Source organism: Mus pahari, chromosome 3, assembly GCF_900095145.1.
Source record: "Mus pahari chromosome 3, PAHARI_EIJ_v1.1, whole genome shotgun sequence".
Taxonomy (NCBI): domain Eukaryota; kingdom Metazoa; phylum Chordata; class Mammalia; order Rodentia; family Muridae; genus Mus; species Mus pahari.
The window spans coordinates 62,106,757-62,122,708 of record NC_034592.1 but is presented as its reverse complement, the minus strand read 5'-3'; the positions used below and the strand labels follow the sequence as shown (position 1 = coordinate 62,122,708).

The following is a 15,952-nucleotide window of genomic DNA, read 5'->3' as shown; positions in this document are numbered from 1 at the left end:
CACTAGCAAATCACCACACATGAATCAGCAGCCGGGAATTGATCCAGGAGAAACTGAAGCTGCCGATGGCCAACTGGCAAGAAGCAGTGGGAACCCCACCAGAAGTTCTTTGGTGTGCTTCTCTCTACGAAGTCACAACAAGCAAAGATCAGCAAGGTGAACCAATACCAGAGTGTTGTCCACTGTCTGTCGGGTTATACGTATACTCTTTTCAAACATCGTGTGTCCTCTCAAGTGTCTGCCCCAGCAGAGCATCCCATGCTCTTTTAGCAGACAGATTCCAGAAAAACACCGTATGTCTGCTTTTAGCAAAACATCCTCTCGCATGTCTGCTTCAGCAAAACTTCCTCTCATTAGAGTTTCCAGAAAAACATCATATGACATAACTGAGTCTCCATGGAAACCATAAATCCCCATTTCAGTTACCTCTTCTGATTCTGGGATACTCTAGCCCTGTAGAACTGCCCAAATCCTTTCTCTGCCTCCCTTTCTCCTTCGATTGTTCATAACTTACTCAGCCCTCTTTCCAACTAGTTAACCTATCTAAACCTCCTAAGAGTGTGAGTTCACTGAGAAACTAGTTGCTGGTGAACCAATCAAAACCTAATAATTCCCTTCCTCTTTATTCCTCTTGGGGGTCCAAGTGAGGAATAATTTATCACGATACTAGACGCAGTGAGACTGACCTACTGGATTTTCTGACCCATGCCATCATAGCTAATGCTTAACTCAACATGCACTTAACCTGCCTTCTTCCTTCAGCCTCTCCCTCCCTGCCCATCTTCTGGTACGTGGTCTCACTCTTCAGCTGCCCTTCATAGCTGAAGCTCACACAGCAGCATGGACACGTTTACGTGGAGCTAACCACTAAAGATTCTAACTGCCAGGTGCCAGAAGGCCTTAGAGAAAAGAAACAGCCAGCAAGGCACCATTGTTTAAAACTTAAGTCCTTTCTCTATTGCCTGTAATGAACATCTGCATTAAGTGTTGATTCTATTCCATCTCTCGTCCCAAAAAGAAAACTCAGGAAACCTCATTATAAACAGCTGTGCCACGTGATCCTTTGTGTGTTTGCATCACTTTGTTGTCTGTGTAGAAACAGAGATGACTTTGGACATGGTGTTTACAAATTCTGGGAGCAGCGCAGTTGAAGAAAACCTGCTGTTCCTTGACTGCCTGGGGAAGGCACTGGTCCAGACCCTTACATGTCTCTCTTGCTGGCTGTGCCACCTCTCTGGCTTGGGGTATGAAGAGTGGAGGTTCCACTTTCTCAACAGCCCATGAAAAAGCATGCCTTCCCTTAAACCTCCAGGCACTGCTCCCCCTACTTCTGAATCCCTCATCCTTCTGACCAACATTCTCAGAGAAGGTGTCCAACTCCCATGTGTCTATTAGATTTAGTTACCATTTACAGACAGACCTCTGACTTGGATAAAAACCAGAGCAGACAGGCTCTATCTTGTCCTGTCCTTCAGGAAGTCCCTGGCTGGAACTATGCAAAGATGCCCACACAGCACTTGGCAACCTGCCTAACAGCCAGGACGGCTTCGGGAACTATTTACTGAATGGACAAGAGAAAATGACAGCAAAGGAGACTCCGGGGCAAGCTGGCTGTGGAAATGTTACAGAAGGAGCAGGTCCAACAGAGAGTCAGCTTGAGAGTCAGCCTGGGTTCTAGGCAGCCAGGACAAGGACAGGAGGGAAGTTGTGGGCTGAGGGGTTCTGCGGAGCCAGGAGGAGTGACAAGAGCTGACACCAGACTCTCTGAGAAGGAACTTCTGTCTTTCCTCAGCAGGATTTCTAGATAGTTATTTTCTAAGCTATGAAAGTACACAGGTGGGAATGCAGGGTGGCAAGACTGCTTCCATCAACCAGGTATTGGGTGGAAAGTCCAGTTCTTACCAGCTTAGCATAAGAGGACTGGATCGCCTTTTCTCATTGGATGGTGAGGCTAACGTCATATATGATAGGTTGATGTCACTAAGACTTACCTCGTGAGGTATTGAAGTTGATGGTACTGTAGTGATAGTACCAGTGATACTGTAGAGACCCAATTCTGAATGTGGATTTTTTTCCCCAAGAGTGGAAGCACTACAGTTTACTGGGGACAATCTTCTAGCAGGCTCTCTCTAAGGCTCAGGGAGAAGAACAGTTAAAGTTATAACCCATAGGTTTCTTCTGGGAAAGACTCTGCTTAAGTGCAACCTGAAATGTTTGTTTTGAAGACCTAGGTTCTCAGCATTCAGCTTGCCTGCAATAAGGATAATCACTCGTTGTGGGTTAAATTAGGTTTCCCTTAAAAGCCATACGTTTAGGCCCTCTTAACCGGTACTTCAGAATGTGAGTGGACATGGCAGCAGGGTCTGTAAAGGGAAATTAGCATAAGTGAAATAATAGGGGGTGGTCCCTAATCCAACACAACTAGCGCCCCTTTGAGAAGAGAAATAGATACCTCAAGAACAGAAGCCAGATGGGACATAGCCATCTACACCAAGGACACAGGCCCCAGGAGACCCAAAACTGTCCATTACCTTGATCTTTGACCTTCCACCTCCAGGCCTGTGGGAACACAACAGATTTGATTCAGTCCCCCATGGCCCTGTGTTAGGCAGCCATTACACACAGACCTGCTGCCTGACACTAAGGGCCTACTGTGAGCCTGGCACGGCACCAAGATTTTGGCCCATTTTGACCTTCATAATGACTGAGGGATGGTAATTTTTTTCCTCTTTTATCAGAAGGGGAGTGCTCAAGGCCATAGCTTTAGCAAGTAGCAAACACAGTTTCAATTTCAAATTCGGAAGCCATGCGGTTGGCCCAGCACCAACTCGCAGTTATTAAGTACGAGCCAAGCCATGAAAAGAACTAGACTTCAATAATTGCTGACACTCGAGAATCTTAATCCTTTCCTTATAGAAATTATAAATGATGAGAGACAGACTCACAAAGGCCAAAAAGAAAAAAAATGTTTAAGGCTGGATGGAGAGAGTCTCTGCAAGAAATAATACCAGTACTGAGCTGACAGCACAATGAATCTAAGAGATATTTAAATCACTCCATAGAAAATAGAGAATTGTGGTTACAAATATAGAAGTCGGGAGCCAGAGCAATTGGATTTGAATTCTAATCCCAGGATTTTTCTCCTCAGATGAACTTGAGCATGTTACATAACTTCTTCCTCTCAATCTCTTCATCTGTGCTAGGAGGGGGTATAAATTATGAATCAAAAGAAACTTTCATTCATGAGTTTATCGCAGGATTAAATGAGATACAGCCAAGAACTTAGTACGATGCTAATATGTCTCAGGTATACATACATGTCTCTAGATGGAGAAAGTATTTCTTCTGATGTATATTTTACCCAGCACTAGCAAAAACAGTCAACAATGCTTCAAGTCTCAATTTTTAAAGTTACTGATGGTGTTAAACTTAACGGGTATTTTTAATGAACAATATGCATTTTTAAAATCATGATTATTCAGCTTAAGTCAAATATCGCCAAAACACAGCCTGTGTGAAATTAAAATGTTGGTCTGTGTGTAAGAACACACAGTCTATGCAAGACAGAATGGGATAAAAAGATTCCTGAGGAAAGTCAAAAGGTAGATGAAGTCTCAGGTGTGTACATGATAGTGTGAGCATGGATGTTTGCATGTGCGCTAGGTAGTGTGTAAATGGATGCCTGCATGTGTGCTCAGAAATGCCTCTGCCCAGCAACAGTAAATCCAGGTAGGACTTAAGACAGGGAATTGCGTCTCAGCCATCAGCCTCCCTACCTTCCTCGCCTTGCTTGATAGATTAAGTCTTCACTGCAGTTGACTGTTTTATTCACCCCTAAGAATGGACACCTCTTGTATAGTGCTCCCTGTGCCTTGACAGCACAACTCAGCATCAATATTCACTGGATCTATACGTGAAAGTATATTAATTTTTATTTCTCTTACCTCACAGGGGAACTGAGGCACATAGGAAAAGTTGGGCCTATTTTCCTGAGAGGATACCCAAGCACACACTTAAGCAACAGCTGAGATGTGTAGTTATTGAAGTGACAGAGACTCTGTTGTGTATTTTGAGATGCAGAATAGGAAAATAGTTACACTAAATGCATACATATTGAAATATTTCTTCTGGACGTCTCACTAAAAGTGATTATGAGGGGACTAGCCTCATGTGTCTCTGGTGACAGGTTGTGCTCCTGAGCCCAACTAGCAGGCTAAAAAGAGGTTGTCAGAGCAGGGGCTATGGCTGAGATGGCATGGTATAAGCTGAGCAGCATGGATTGTGAAGTCCTGTAAAGTTCGCATCCATGCCAGTGGTTCTGCACCTTTCTCTTCACCCTAGGGTAGCCCAACACTGCCTAATAGTCACCCCAAAGCTCATGTTTCACCACTCCCCTGCCTTTGCTTCATGGTAGAGTGTGAAGCCATATGCTCTGGTCCATCCCTAGAGGCTGATGCTCTGGTCTCTCCATCTCTAGAGGCTGATGCTCTGGTCCATCCATCCCCAGAGGCTGAAGCTCTGGTCTCTCCCTAGAAACTGGTATATCTCTAGAGCCTGATGCTCTAAGGCAACTTCTTCTCTGGTTGCTGAACAACTTTCTAATCTCTTTCTCTCCCTTTCTCTGTCTATCAAGCTACTGAATGAGTCTTTGATTTATTGCCTCATGTCCACGTGGCCTGCATGCTGGCCAGCAGCATGGAGGAGGGAAGGCACCTCAATGACTGAGCTTCCTTTCACCCTGGAGTAGAGAGTGGCTGCAAACCCTGAAGCGAAGACTCTAGCTCAGCAGGTTGAAGTCAAACAGGGCAAGAAGTCATCAAGGCCCCACTGAGTATAAGTCAGAGAAATGCTATGCAAAGGGCAAAGCAGTTGTGGCTGTGGAAACAAAGGACAGCAGTTCCTGAGCTAGAAGGGCTGTGGTGGGCTGGCATGCTGCCACAGGGACTCCCATCACTTCAAACTTCAAGTCAAATACAAGCTGCCTAACCTTGGCAATCTGCAAATAGCCACACCCACCCCTGTTCAGATATGGGAAGAAGAGCACTCTATGAAGTAGGCCTGCCACACCGCCCTTACTCACAAATCTTGTATGGTTCTTCCTCCATGGAATTAAGTAGGGTATTCTTCTGATCAGGGTCACAGAGCTGGGAATCACAAAACCAGGACCAGAGGCTAAGAATGATCAATGTGTTCCCTACCAAAAATAACCCCAGTGCTGTGCACACAAAGAGAACATCAGAGTCACCCAAAGTTAGACGACTATTTGACATCCTTGTACCATATGAGCTTTGATACCCATCCTTGTGTGTGTGAGAGAGATGAGGGAAGGAGAGGGGAGAGAGAGAGAAAGAGAGAGAGTTGTGTGTGTTGTACCTCATGCACATGAGTGTATGAATCTAAGTATAAAATATCCGTTAATGTAGTTAAGAAAAAGGTTGCCTGACCCCACACCTACCAAGGGTTTCTGTATCATGGTTTGGGAAGAGCATCTTCAATGGCCTTTGATGGGATTCCCAGCTATCATTCATGGTGAAGAGTTAATGAGTTGAATGTGCAAACCTGCCCACAATGGTGAAGACAATATCAATACATAGGACCCAACAACCAAGACAGCCATTTTCCTCTTTCCCATTAGACATTTAGCAAGCAATGACACAGCACGAAGCATGAATCATTAATTACTGTTCCAGCATTCTGGAGCCTTGAGCTGATTCATTTTTGGCTTCAAGTTCAGGGACACCCCAACATTCCTTTAGGTATCCAACATGCTGTAAGTCTTCCTTGGTGTTCTCAGGCATTGTGTTTTGGGGTACTGGGCTGAGGTACATTGCCTACATATGTGTCACTGCTATTGGGTGGTATTAGGTGTGTACTGATTGATGGTGGGCTAAAGTATTCACCAGTCACTCTAGTGACTGGTGAGTCCCGGATACAAACAATGTCAAGTGTCCACTTAATCACATTCAGGCCAAGCCTGGAGTCTGGGTTCAACTAGTGTGTGCTGTGTTTTATTAAAAGATAAGGAAGGAATACGTTTGGTGGAGGCATGGTATGGTGTGGAGGAAGGGGGTGCCTCTGCAGGCCCATGCTGAGGCATCCGTTCCCCCTGAGGGACCAGCCGTGTGGTGGTATAATATAGAATAGAGTTTATTCAGGGCACGGGGAAGGAAGTTTAGGGAGTAGAGACAGAGAAAGGAAAGAAAGAGAGAGGGGGGAGTGGAGGAATAGAGGAAGAGGAGAAGAGAAAGAGCAGGAGAGTAAGGAGGGCAAGCAGCCCCTTTTATAGTGAGTCAGGCACACCTGACTGATGTCAGGTTAACTGTGGGGCGGAGCCTAGACTGAATGCCAGCACTGCAGTGATTCCATTGGAGAACACTTGAATGGTGCCTTCCTGGTGGTCCTTTGATAAACACACTGAGATCAGAAGCAGGTTCCTGGGCCCCTCCTCCTTACACCGCTTTATCCTATGTGAACAGAAAACTCCTTCTCATGACCCATTAAACATAGAGCCTTGCTCATCAACACCAAGTTCCTTGCCGTAAAGGACACGGGATTGTTTTACCACAACATTCTCCTAGAAGGAGGAGGTGGGCTGCTAAGTGAACAACAAAAGAGAAAAACACAAACATAACTTTTCAGATGAAAGCAGTATTTTTTTTTTTCCGAGACAGAGATGAAAGCAGTATTTACATTTCTTTTTTACCTGCCACAGCAAAGTTAGGAGCAGAACTTTGAAGTGGAATTCCAACCGTGGAGGACAGGGACTGGTCATCACCAGGGGTTGAGGGAACAGACTTATGTGGACAGTTAACAGAAACTAGTTGTGATGTTCTGAGATAGTTAGGGGTCTGGACTGTGGTCTGAAGCGATGGATAGGAGTTTGGAAAAATTGATAACCTTTGCCTGAACAAGCTCAAGTTTTGCAGTTGGTGGGGCAGCCTAGGTTCTGAGCTAAGTAGAGAGATACCTGTGAGCCCAAGGGTTTGGGGGACCTCTGTGCCCGCTCTTTTTGGTTTGTATCATCTCAGAGATGTCAGAAGCTTTCTGTGCCCCTGTTGTCCTCTGCCCAGAACAGCATCTGCCACGGCTTCCCCGGTGAACTCTTCCTCCCTTCAGGGCTCACATAGATGATCTGTGCTTCTCAGCCTGTGACTGCCTCTCTTCTCGTTGCCTCTGAACTTCCTGGGTTTTCACCAGTTATTCTGTTGTGGAACACATCATGATACTCTTAGGAACGGAGTTATTATCTTACATTTGGGGACAGGCTTTATTGAAACTTTTTAAAATAATGATAACTATTCTTTAAAGTTTAGATTATTCTAAATAAACTCTATAAAGCTAAAGTTTCTAATTAACATACAATGCCAAACTGAAACAATTTCTCTCAGGGATTATAACAATGCCATGTGTTTCCCTCTTTGCCACACTGAAACAACCTGGGTCCTTGCTTGCACCTCCAGACAGACTTGGACTTAGGAACTGCCTCGTTTCCCAGGTGTGTGTATCGCCCCCTGGGCAGAGCCGGCCACAGACTTAGCCATCAAACCTGTCTGCGTTGGTCAAAGAAGACTTCCATTAGCTTTCCTAAGGAAGAGTTTGAATTCCTGACGTCTCTCATTAAAAACTTCTATGTCCGTTCTATTCTTCTTTAGGGAAATGATATGTGCTGTCAAAGGACAATGACTGCTACACTTTAGCTCTGTGATGCCTCCAAAGGCTCACATAGCAAAAGACCCAGGTCTGATTTTGAGAAGAAGGCCATAAGGCACCAGCTCCAGGAACAGACCATAAAATCCAGGAACAAGGCCATAAAACCCCCTCCCAAAGAACAGTCTGGGAATAACCACAGGAATGGGGAACATCTTATCTCAGGATGGGCCATCTGTGCTGGGCAGCCAGGTCTCGTGCTGCAGTTAAACGTTCACGACATAGGAATGCAAATCACTGACCACCTGTGACCCCTAGCACCCAACAGTGAAATTCTAGATTACCTAATCCTTCCAGAGAGTTCCCCCAGTTCCCTTTAAGAAGACCTGCAAGCCTTTGTCTGGGTCACCATTTCAAAGAATGGTTGACTACCTGGATGCTGGGTGTTTCTGAAGAATAAACACTCTTTGTCCTTGCACACTATTTGAGTCTGGGGTCTTCCTTCAGCGATTTTTGGACCCTTGCATTAGGAGGTGGGTCCCAGGTGAAGTAAGTAGTCTCTCTCCCTCCCTCTCTCTCCCCCTCCCCCCTCCCCTTCTCCCTCCCCCCCTCTCTCTCCCCCTCCCTCTATCTTGCCCTGCCTCCCTGGCTTTGTGGTTGCTATGGGATGAGCATCCTTCCCCCCTCCCCCCCCCGCCACCCTTATATCACTATGTTTCTTTCTTATGGCAGATCTGAGAGCAATGGAGCCAGTCAGCCATGAACTGAAATCATAAACCAATGAGTCTTTCCTCTTTTAAGTTGACTTTCTCAGGAATTTGGTTACCTCAGGGAAAGCTGAGTAACACAGTGGTCACAGCAGCAACATAGTTATAACAGCCCAGGGTGTTCCTCATAAGAAATGAACCACCAGGCAGGTCATCTGCAGCTAAATCCCAAGTGTTGTTCATGCCATACCAAGTTACTTTCCGCTGGACGAGAATGGGTGACTTGGACGTTGGCATGGGTTCATTACCAGAGGTAGTGTGGTGTTTCTGAGCCAGTATTTACAGCTCAGATTCAACTCTGCCTTTACCAATCACACTGCAAATTTAGAGAAGTTATTCATCATCTATTTCTGTCGCTTTATTGTAATACAGGATTTTAAATATCCCCAATTTAAATATTCTTAGTGTGCTTTAAAAAATGAGTTAATATTCATAAAATACTAAAAGCTATCCCCAGCACACAGTAAGGCATCTCTGTAGCTCAGCTCCCTCTCTCCACCAGTCCTGGAAGTCTGAGACCTCCTCCCACCTCTGCTTCTAACCAGAGGAGGAGGAGGAGCAGCAAGAGGGAGACTGGTCTGGAATGAAGGACAGAGCTGACCTGCCACCCACTCTGCCTTCTTCCCACTTACTCAGCATCACTCAGCGCAGTGTTCACGTGTCAAAGGGATACAGGATTGTAGCTTACATTTTATAGCTCCTTTGTAAAGCTTCCTTTTCATTTGTAGAGGGGGTGGTTTATGACTCCCTTTGATAAGCACTTAACTGTTAAGAGCCAAACAAAGAAAAGGACCTGACACAGTGCACCGGGTACTGCCAGCCAGGTAGTCTCCCTTCCTGATCGCTATTCAAATTAGCTCCTGGACTCATAATTCTGTGTTTTCATTTATTGCTGCAGTAAACTAAATGGTTCTTTATCCAAATGTTATTTCCTGGCTATTAATTCAGTAGTTATTTTGGATTGTGACACTCCTCTTTGATTTAGGGATATGGCACCTTATAAATATTTAAAAGCCAAAGACTGACACTTTGAGAAATTGACTTTGATTTGTTTTGTTAATATCCTATGGCTAGAGTAATTATAGGCTTGGAAGACGCAGTCCCATCCTGTCCTCCTCCGGCAGGATAGGGGGCATGCGTCTATAACTCAAGGAACTTGGCCAGAGAAGGCTGTCCCCCAGGTTTTTGCAGGTGAGACCGCCCACCACACCTATCTCCTCAGGATGTCCTCCACTCTTGACTCTGGAGAGCCTGCTCTTGAACCCAAGAATGCACAGATGAACACTACCCATGTTCAGTAAAATGGTCGCTCCTGAAAGTCAGGGAATGTTTTATGCAGCTGCGCATGCCAGCAGGGCTCAGGGTGATGTATGGACTGGTATGATTTAACTGTGGATCAATCAACCTATTAGGGAAAAAAGACAAGGTCAATAAGGTTGGGTCTTAGTGAACCACAGGTCATTCTCCATTTCTCAACCTAATGTTCTTATTTCCTTTCCATTAACATTTCATAATGAAAAAATGCCTATATTCTTTAATTTTTAAGATAATTAAGTGAATTTAGTGCCTTTGAAGGGTAGGAGATTTATAATGGCACAAAGAACCACACTATTAATAACCAGAAGACTGGGGCCACCGGGAGAGGAGCAGTGATGTCTCTGTTGCCACTTAGGGTCCTTTGGTGACAGTTGGTAAAGGGTTCAGTTCCCTGTTTCAACTCAGAAACTGACTTTCCTGCTGAGACCAGAAAACCCTATGTCGTTTGGTCAGTGCCTGTGTCTCTTAGGAAGCGGTTTCCTGGTTGCCTTTGAATTGGAACCAGTTGCAACATAGATCTTTTCAAATGCTTGGTATTCTCTATATGCAAACCCCCGAAAGGCGTGCAGGGAGCAGAGTTGTTCTGGGGCCGGCTTAAGGAGGTGCAGTGTGGTATCTGTTGTTACTGCAATGTGATCGCTCTCACAGGTACCATGGCTGCAGCCAGGCACCTATAAAAAGCACTGCATACTAGATCTGACTTACTTCTGAGTTCCCAAGCTGGTCACTTAAAGAGTGTCATTTTTATAAAGCAATCATTTTGATAATTTATGGATTAAAATAGTCACTTAGACGTGCTCATTGTCTTTCTCATTCCATTTCCAAGCCTTATTAAAATAGTAATAGATGTTTTGGTATGAATTCTCAAAGTCAAGTAAACCAGGATGTAATTGACTAATGACAAGGTTTTGGAACCTAAAGAACAAACAGATACGTAGGATTTAACTTAGCAAACCCAAGAATGTCCAAACAGCTGGCGATGCAGAGACGGGGCGGTCAGGTGTATTCCATAGATCCCTCCTGGCAAACAGCTCAGGAGTTGGCTCTGAGTGCCTTCCAGGGTGAGCATGAAAGTGGGGCTGGTGACAGGAAAGGGGGAGTCTCCGGAGCAGCTGGATGCAGGCTCCCTGTTCCACACCCTGGAGTCTGGAGGTTCACCTCTGATAGGGTGGAATCTGGAGGCTCGCCTCTGATAGGGTGGAGTCTGGAGGCTTGCCTCTGATAGGGTAAAGCAGGGGATCTTTGCGTGGACCCATCAGTGCAAAGGAGGGCAGGGTGAAGATGCTACTAAACCAACAGTTCCACACTGAGGCTGCCCAGATCCCACTACAGACTCCCAACCAGGCTCCAGGAAGATTCTCTAGAGAATAGGAGAACCTAAAGAGCAAAGACACGAAAAGGCGGACCTTTCATGGCTTCTCTGAGAAAATGGACCAGTCAGCACCCATTCGGGAAAAGCTCCAAGCTGTAATAGAGGCATTCAAGCAAGACTAGGACCCCAGAGATTTCTAGGCACCCAGGGAAAGCCTCTAAGATTTCCTAAGCCTCTGGTATTCCTGACTCCCTTATTGGAGGATAACTAATTGAGAAGACACTAAGCCATCTCAGGATAAATGAAGTGTGGTGGATGCTTATCCCGTGGCGTGTTGTCCATAAAGGGGAAGGGACCTCCTTACAGGATACAGCAGTATGCTGATCAAACAAGCAAGTCTCGTGAAGACAAATATTGCACGACTCCATGTGCAAGGTAGTTAGAGCAACCAAATTTGAAAAGAGTGATGGCGGTCAAAAGCCAGAAGAATGGGATATTAGAAGTTGCTCAGTCTGATTACAGAAAATGAAAAGGTTCTAGAGGTCCAGTGTACAATAATATACACATATTTAATAATACCTGTCTACTCAACTTTTTTGCGTAAATTAACATATGTGTTTCTGTCACCATAAGAACAAAGATCAAGGCAAAGATCAAAATAGGAAAGGAGAAGAAATATCAAATGGGACTGTTATGAACATCTTCGGAGAAGGGAGGGGATGCCCTGGTTGCTTCTCTGTTGCTGTGATATAACCATGATCAGAAGCAACTTGGGGGGGAGAGGGTTTGTTTGATCTCAGGGTTGCAGTCCCTTGTCTAGGGACGTCAGAGCAGGAAGTCAAAGCAGGAACCTGGGAATGCCCAAAGCATCTTACGTGTTTAAAGGAGACCTAATGCTGTCATTAGTAAGTTCTCTCCCAATTTACTAGCAAGAAGTTTGAGTTCATGGTAAGTATGTGGACAACAAAACACACAGTGAAGATTATTAGTCCAACATGGTCGGCACTCAGGAGGTGGAGGCAGAGGGACCAGGAGTTCAAGGCCAACCTCGGCTATAGGGAGGCCACTGTGAGCTGAAGAGCTGCACAGTGGGATTTAAATGAGATCAAGGAAATGGCAGGTGGTCATAGTAAACTGCATAAACTGAATACCTACCGCGCATTCGGGAGTAATGTTATGCTTGTTGAATGTTACAAGTGTGTGTGCATGAATGTACGTATGACACGCGGGCAGAAGGCAGCAGAGCAGGTCACTGCTCCAGTCAGATGCAGTGTGAGTGAATCAGGCTGAGCATTATATTCAGTGGTGGGAACTTATGAGACAATGTTTAAAATACTAAGAAGTAACAAAATTGCAGCTACCTTATTTGTTGATTTAAAAGAAAAAAAAAAAAAAACCTGGATATTGAAACTGGCTGATTCTGGGTGAGGAAAAACATTTGTTGCCAGAGGAAGATGACTCTGTGTGTGTGTGTGTGTGTGTGTGTGTGTGTGTGTGTGTGTGTATGATTATAATAGCATGGTAGGGCTAATTTGCTTTCAATGCTGATATGCTTAAACCTGCAGAGATCCAAGTGTATTCATGTTTGTTGCTGCCCAGTTAACAATGGCCAAGGTATAGAATCAACCTAAATGCCTGTCCACAGAATAACGGGTAAATAAAATGTGGTTCACGTGGAGTTTTGTTCAGTCATAAAGAAGAATGGACTTGGGCTAGGAGGTAGCTCCTCAGATAAGGGCTTCCTGTGGGAACGTGAGGTCCTGAGCTTAGATGCCCAGCCACACATAAACGCTGCACAGCTTTGTAACTTTAGTGCTATGACACAGGGATCCCTGGAGGTCGCTGGCCAGACATCTAGGCAACTGATGAGTTCTGACTGAGTGATAAGCCCTTTGTCTTTTAAGGCAGAAAGGATGGGGAAGAAGACATGATGTCACCCTCTGGCTGCTATCACACACATGCATGCACGTGTACACACATACACTTGCAGCAAATAAGTAGACAAGTATAAATACATAATAAATAAACAAAGTGAATTGGGAATCATCATGATAAAACAAGATAAGCTAGACTCAGAAAGACAAATATAGTGTGGTTTTTCTTGTATGTGGGATGCAGATTTAAATATATGTTTGTACCATTAAAGTAGAAGTGGGGTATTAGTGGAGAGGACTGGGGCTAATGGGAAGAAAGAGAACAAGGTAATAGGACAGGGATTGACTTTGAACAAAATGCTTGACACAAATGTGTGGCATTTGTAATAAACCCATTATTTTATACATATGCTAGAAAAACTAATATGTATTTGTTTAACTTTGATGAAAATGTTTTAAAGTAAGTAAATAAACAAAGCACTTTCATAAGAACACATCCACACATACATAAGCACACACATATACACATACATACCACACATATACACATACATGCACACACATACACACATACACACAAACTACATACACACACATATATACACACAAACATACCTACCACTGTGTTTGAATTTCAAAACCTTACAATTTTAATTCCAGGAATCTAGTATCTGCAAAACTATTGGTATATAAAAATGATTTGGCAAAGCCTGAGGGAATTATTTTTTTATGGAAGTAAAGGCTTCAAAATGGAAGCTCAATTGGCTCAACACATAGATTTGTTCATTGCCCATCCATCATGTGGGGAATGTCCAGTGTTTGTATTTTAGCTTAGGCATGTAAACTTTTGCAGAAAAGCGCAGGGTTGGAGAGGCAGGATTAATTATGTGGTTTCTGGAATGCCTGGAGTGGCCAGAGTTGGATTTAATTGCTTAGCCAAAGTAGTTCCAGGGCATAAATTACTCACAGGGTAATTTATACCCAATGAGTAGACCAGGAATACAAATACACAATGGTCTCTGGTAACCTGAAAGCCATAAAATAACCACACACACACACACACACACACACACACACACACACACACACCAAGAGTGGCCCAAATGACATGGCAAACCCAACAAATTGGCATAAAAATTGTTTCCAAAGATTTGGTTTCCCTCTCCTTTAGGTTTGTGCAGGATAACTGATTGACATCCAACTAGCGTGGATTTTTGGAAACCCTGAATATGTACTGGACTTGAACTGTATATTGCTAAACAATATGACAAAATTTATCTTTAACTGAAACTATGCTAACTCTCCAGGTGGCTCTCTTTTTTAATCAATGCAGCATATTTTGTTTGCCCTTCTCTGCCCTTCTGAATATACGTGGTTTTGCACGTATTTTTGCAAGGTACAGGATACACTGGAAATGGAAGAAGCAAGGGAGAGTGGTGTATTCCCACCTCCTATTCTGTATAGCAGCAAATAAAATTCATAGCTGCTGGCCACCCAGATGTTTCTGCATGTAGCAATATGCATCAGAGTGTATCTCCTATGGCCACAGCTCCTGTAAACTAGACAGTTGTATATTCTGAATTCTTCGGAAAGATCTAGTGTGCATATTTTATCTTCTAATTAGCCTCCCATCTCCTCCCTTCCCACTCCATTTTCTTGGGCATTTGCTGCTAAGAAACAAAAGACATTTATAGCTCAGAGTTTAGAGTTTAGTGTAAGTGTGGGTCAAACCTGATTTATGTGGACCACTGATAAGCAGAAGAAAGCTGGACACAGGGTTGTGTAAAGCTAGTGAGCTTTGCTTGGCTGTCTTGGTTTTGTAGGCAGCCAACATCCTCCCGGTGTCAGAACTGGCCATTGGTGACATCCATTTTGATGACTATGCTTTTTGGTTTTGTAGGCAGCCAACATCCCTCTGGTGTCAGAACTGGCCATCGATGACATCCATTTTGATGACTTTTCCCTTGATGTTGATGCCATGATCACAGCCGCTCTGCGGATGTTCATGGAGCTGGGGATGGTACAGAAGTTTAAGATTGACTATGAGGTAAGATGCTCTGTGTAGGTTAAACTAAGTAGTCCCCGGGCCAAGTGTCTTAGCCACTGTGCTGTCAAGGCTTTCCAAAGGCACAGTGTGGGCAATGATCTCTGCCTTGTGGATGACATGAAAGTGTCATGAGAATCCTGCAGGGTGTTAGTGGAGGTTTTGCAGGCTGTTGTTGTTGTTGTTGTTGTTGTTTTTACTAGATTTGTCTTATGTTATTTGCTTGACTGTTTTGCCTGCATGTATGTATGTGCCCCACATGTATGCCTGGTGCCCAGGGAGGTCAGAAGAGGTTATCAAATACCCTCCAAGTAGAGTTACAGATGGTTGTGAACTGGACCCAAATCTGCCTCAGGAGCAGAATGTGCCTAACCGTTGAGCTGCCTGCTCAGTCCCCTGTGGACAGTTCTGATCATCGTATGGCGTCACATGAACAGCCATCCTCTGAGGACACAAACCACGCCCTAACCCAGCCTCCTCCCTCCCATTTCAGACCCTGTGCAGGTGGCTTCTGACAGTAAGGAAAAACTATCGGATGGTTCTCTACCACAACTGGAGACACGCCTTCAACGTGTGCCAGCTGATGTTTGCCATGCTAACTGTAAGTGTGTTTGTCGATGTTGGAGGGACACCCTTCATTCATGTGGACGCCCTAGCTTCTCCTATACACATCTGTTTCCCTGCAATTTGTCCTGTGGTTATTTCATGCCAGCTTACGCATGCCCTGTGTATGGCTGTAGATATGTGACAACTTCTGAGCTTTAAAGCTAAGAAACCATTGACACCTTAAGGTGGGTAGGTAGCCTTGGGATGAAGACCCGGCCCTCTTTTCAGTGTTCTCTTTCGGTACGCTGGTTTTCTTATCCATTCTTACTCCCTCCTCCTAACACTTGGGCTTTCTATGTAACTTCTTTGTGGAGGAAATGGAGATAAAGGAGAAGAAAGAGAGATCCCTGGGTAAGACTGGGTTGCTGCAGAAGCCCAAGAAGGT

General features: G+C 44.5%; 1 protein-coding gene across 1 annotated transcript in view; it reads left to right on the top strand.

Moving 5' to 3' along the window:
* The window catches only part of Pde11a (phosphodiesterase 11A), a 342,530-nt gene that overhangs the window by 243,122 nt on the left and 83,456 nt on the right, over nt 1–15,952 (top strand). Inside the window, exons 11-12 of the mRNA XM_021192546.2 lie at nt 14,818–14,964; nt 15,455–15,562. Of these exons, the coding sequence (XP_021048205.1) occupies nt 14,818–14,964; nt 15,455–15,562 (255 nt within the window). The remainder of the gene's footprint in view (nt 1–14,817; nt 14,965–15,454; nt 15,563–15,952) is intronic.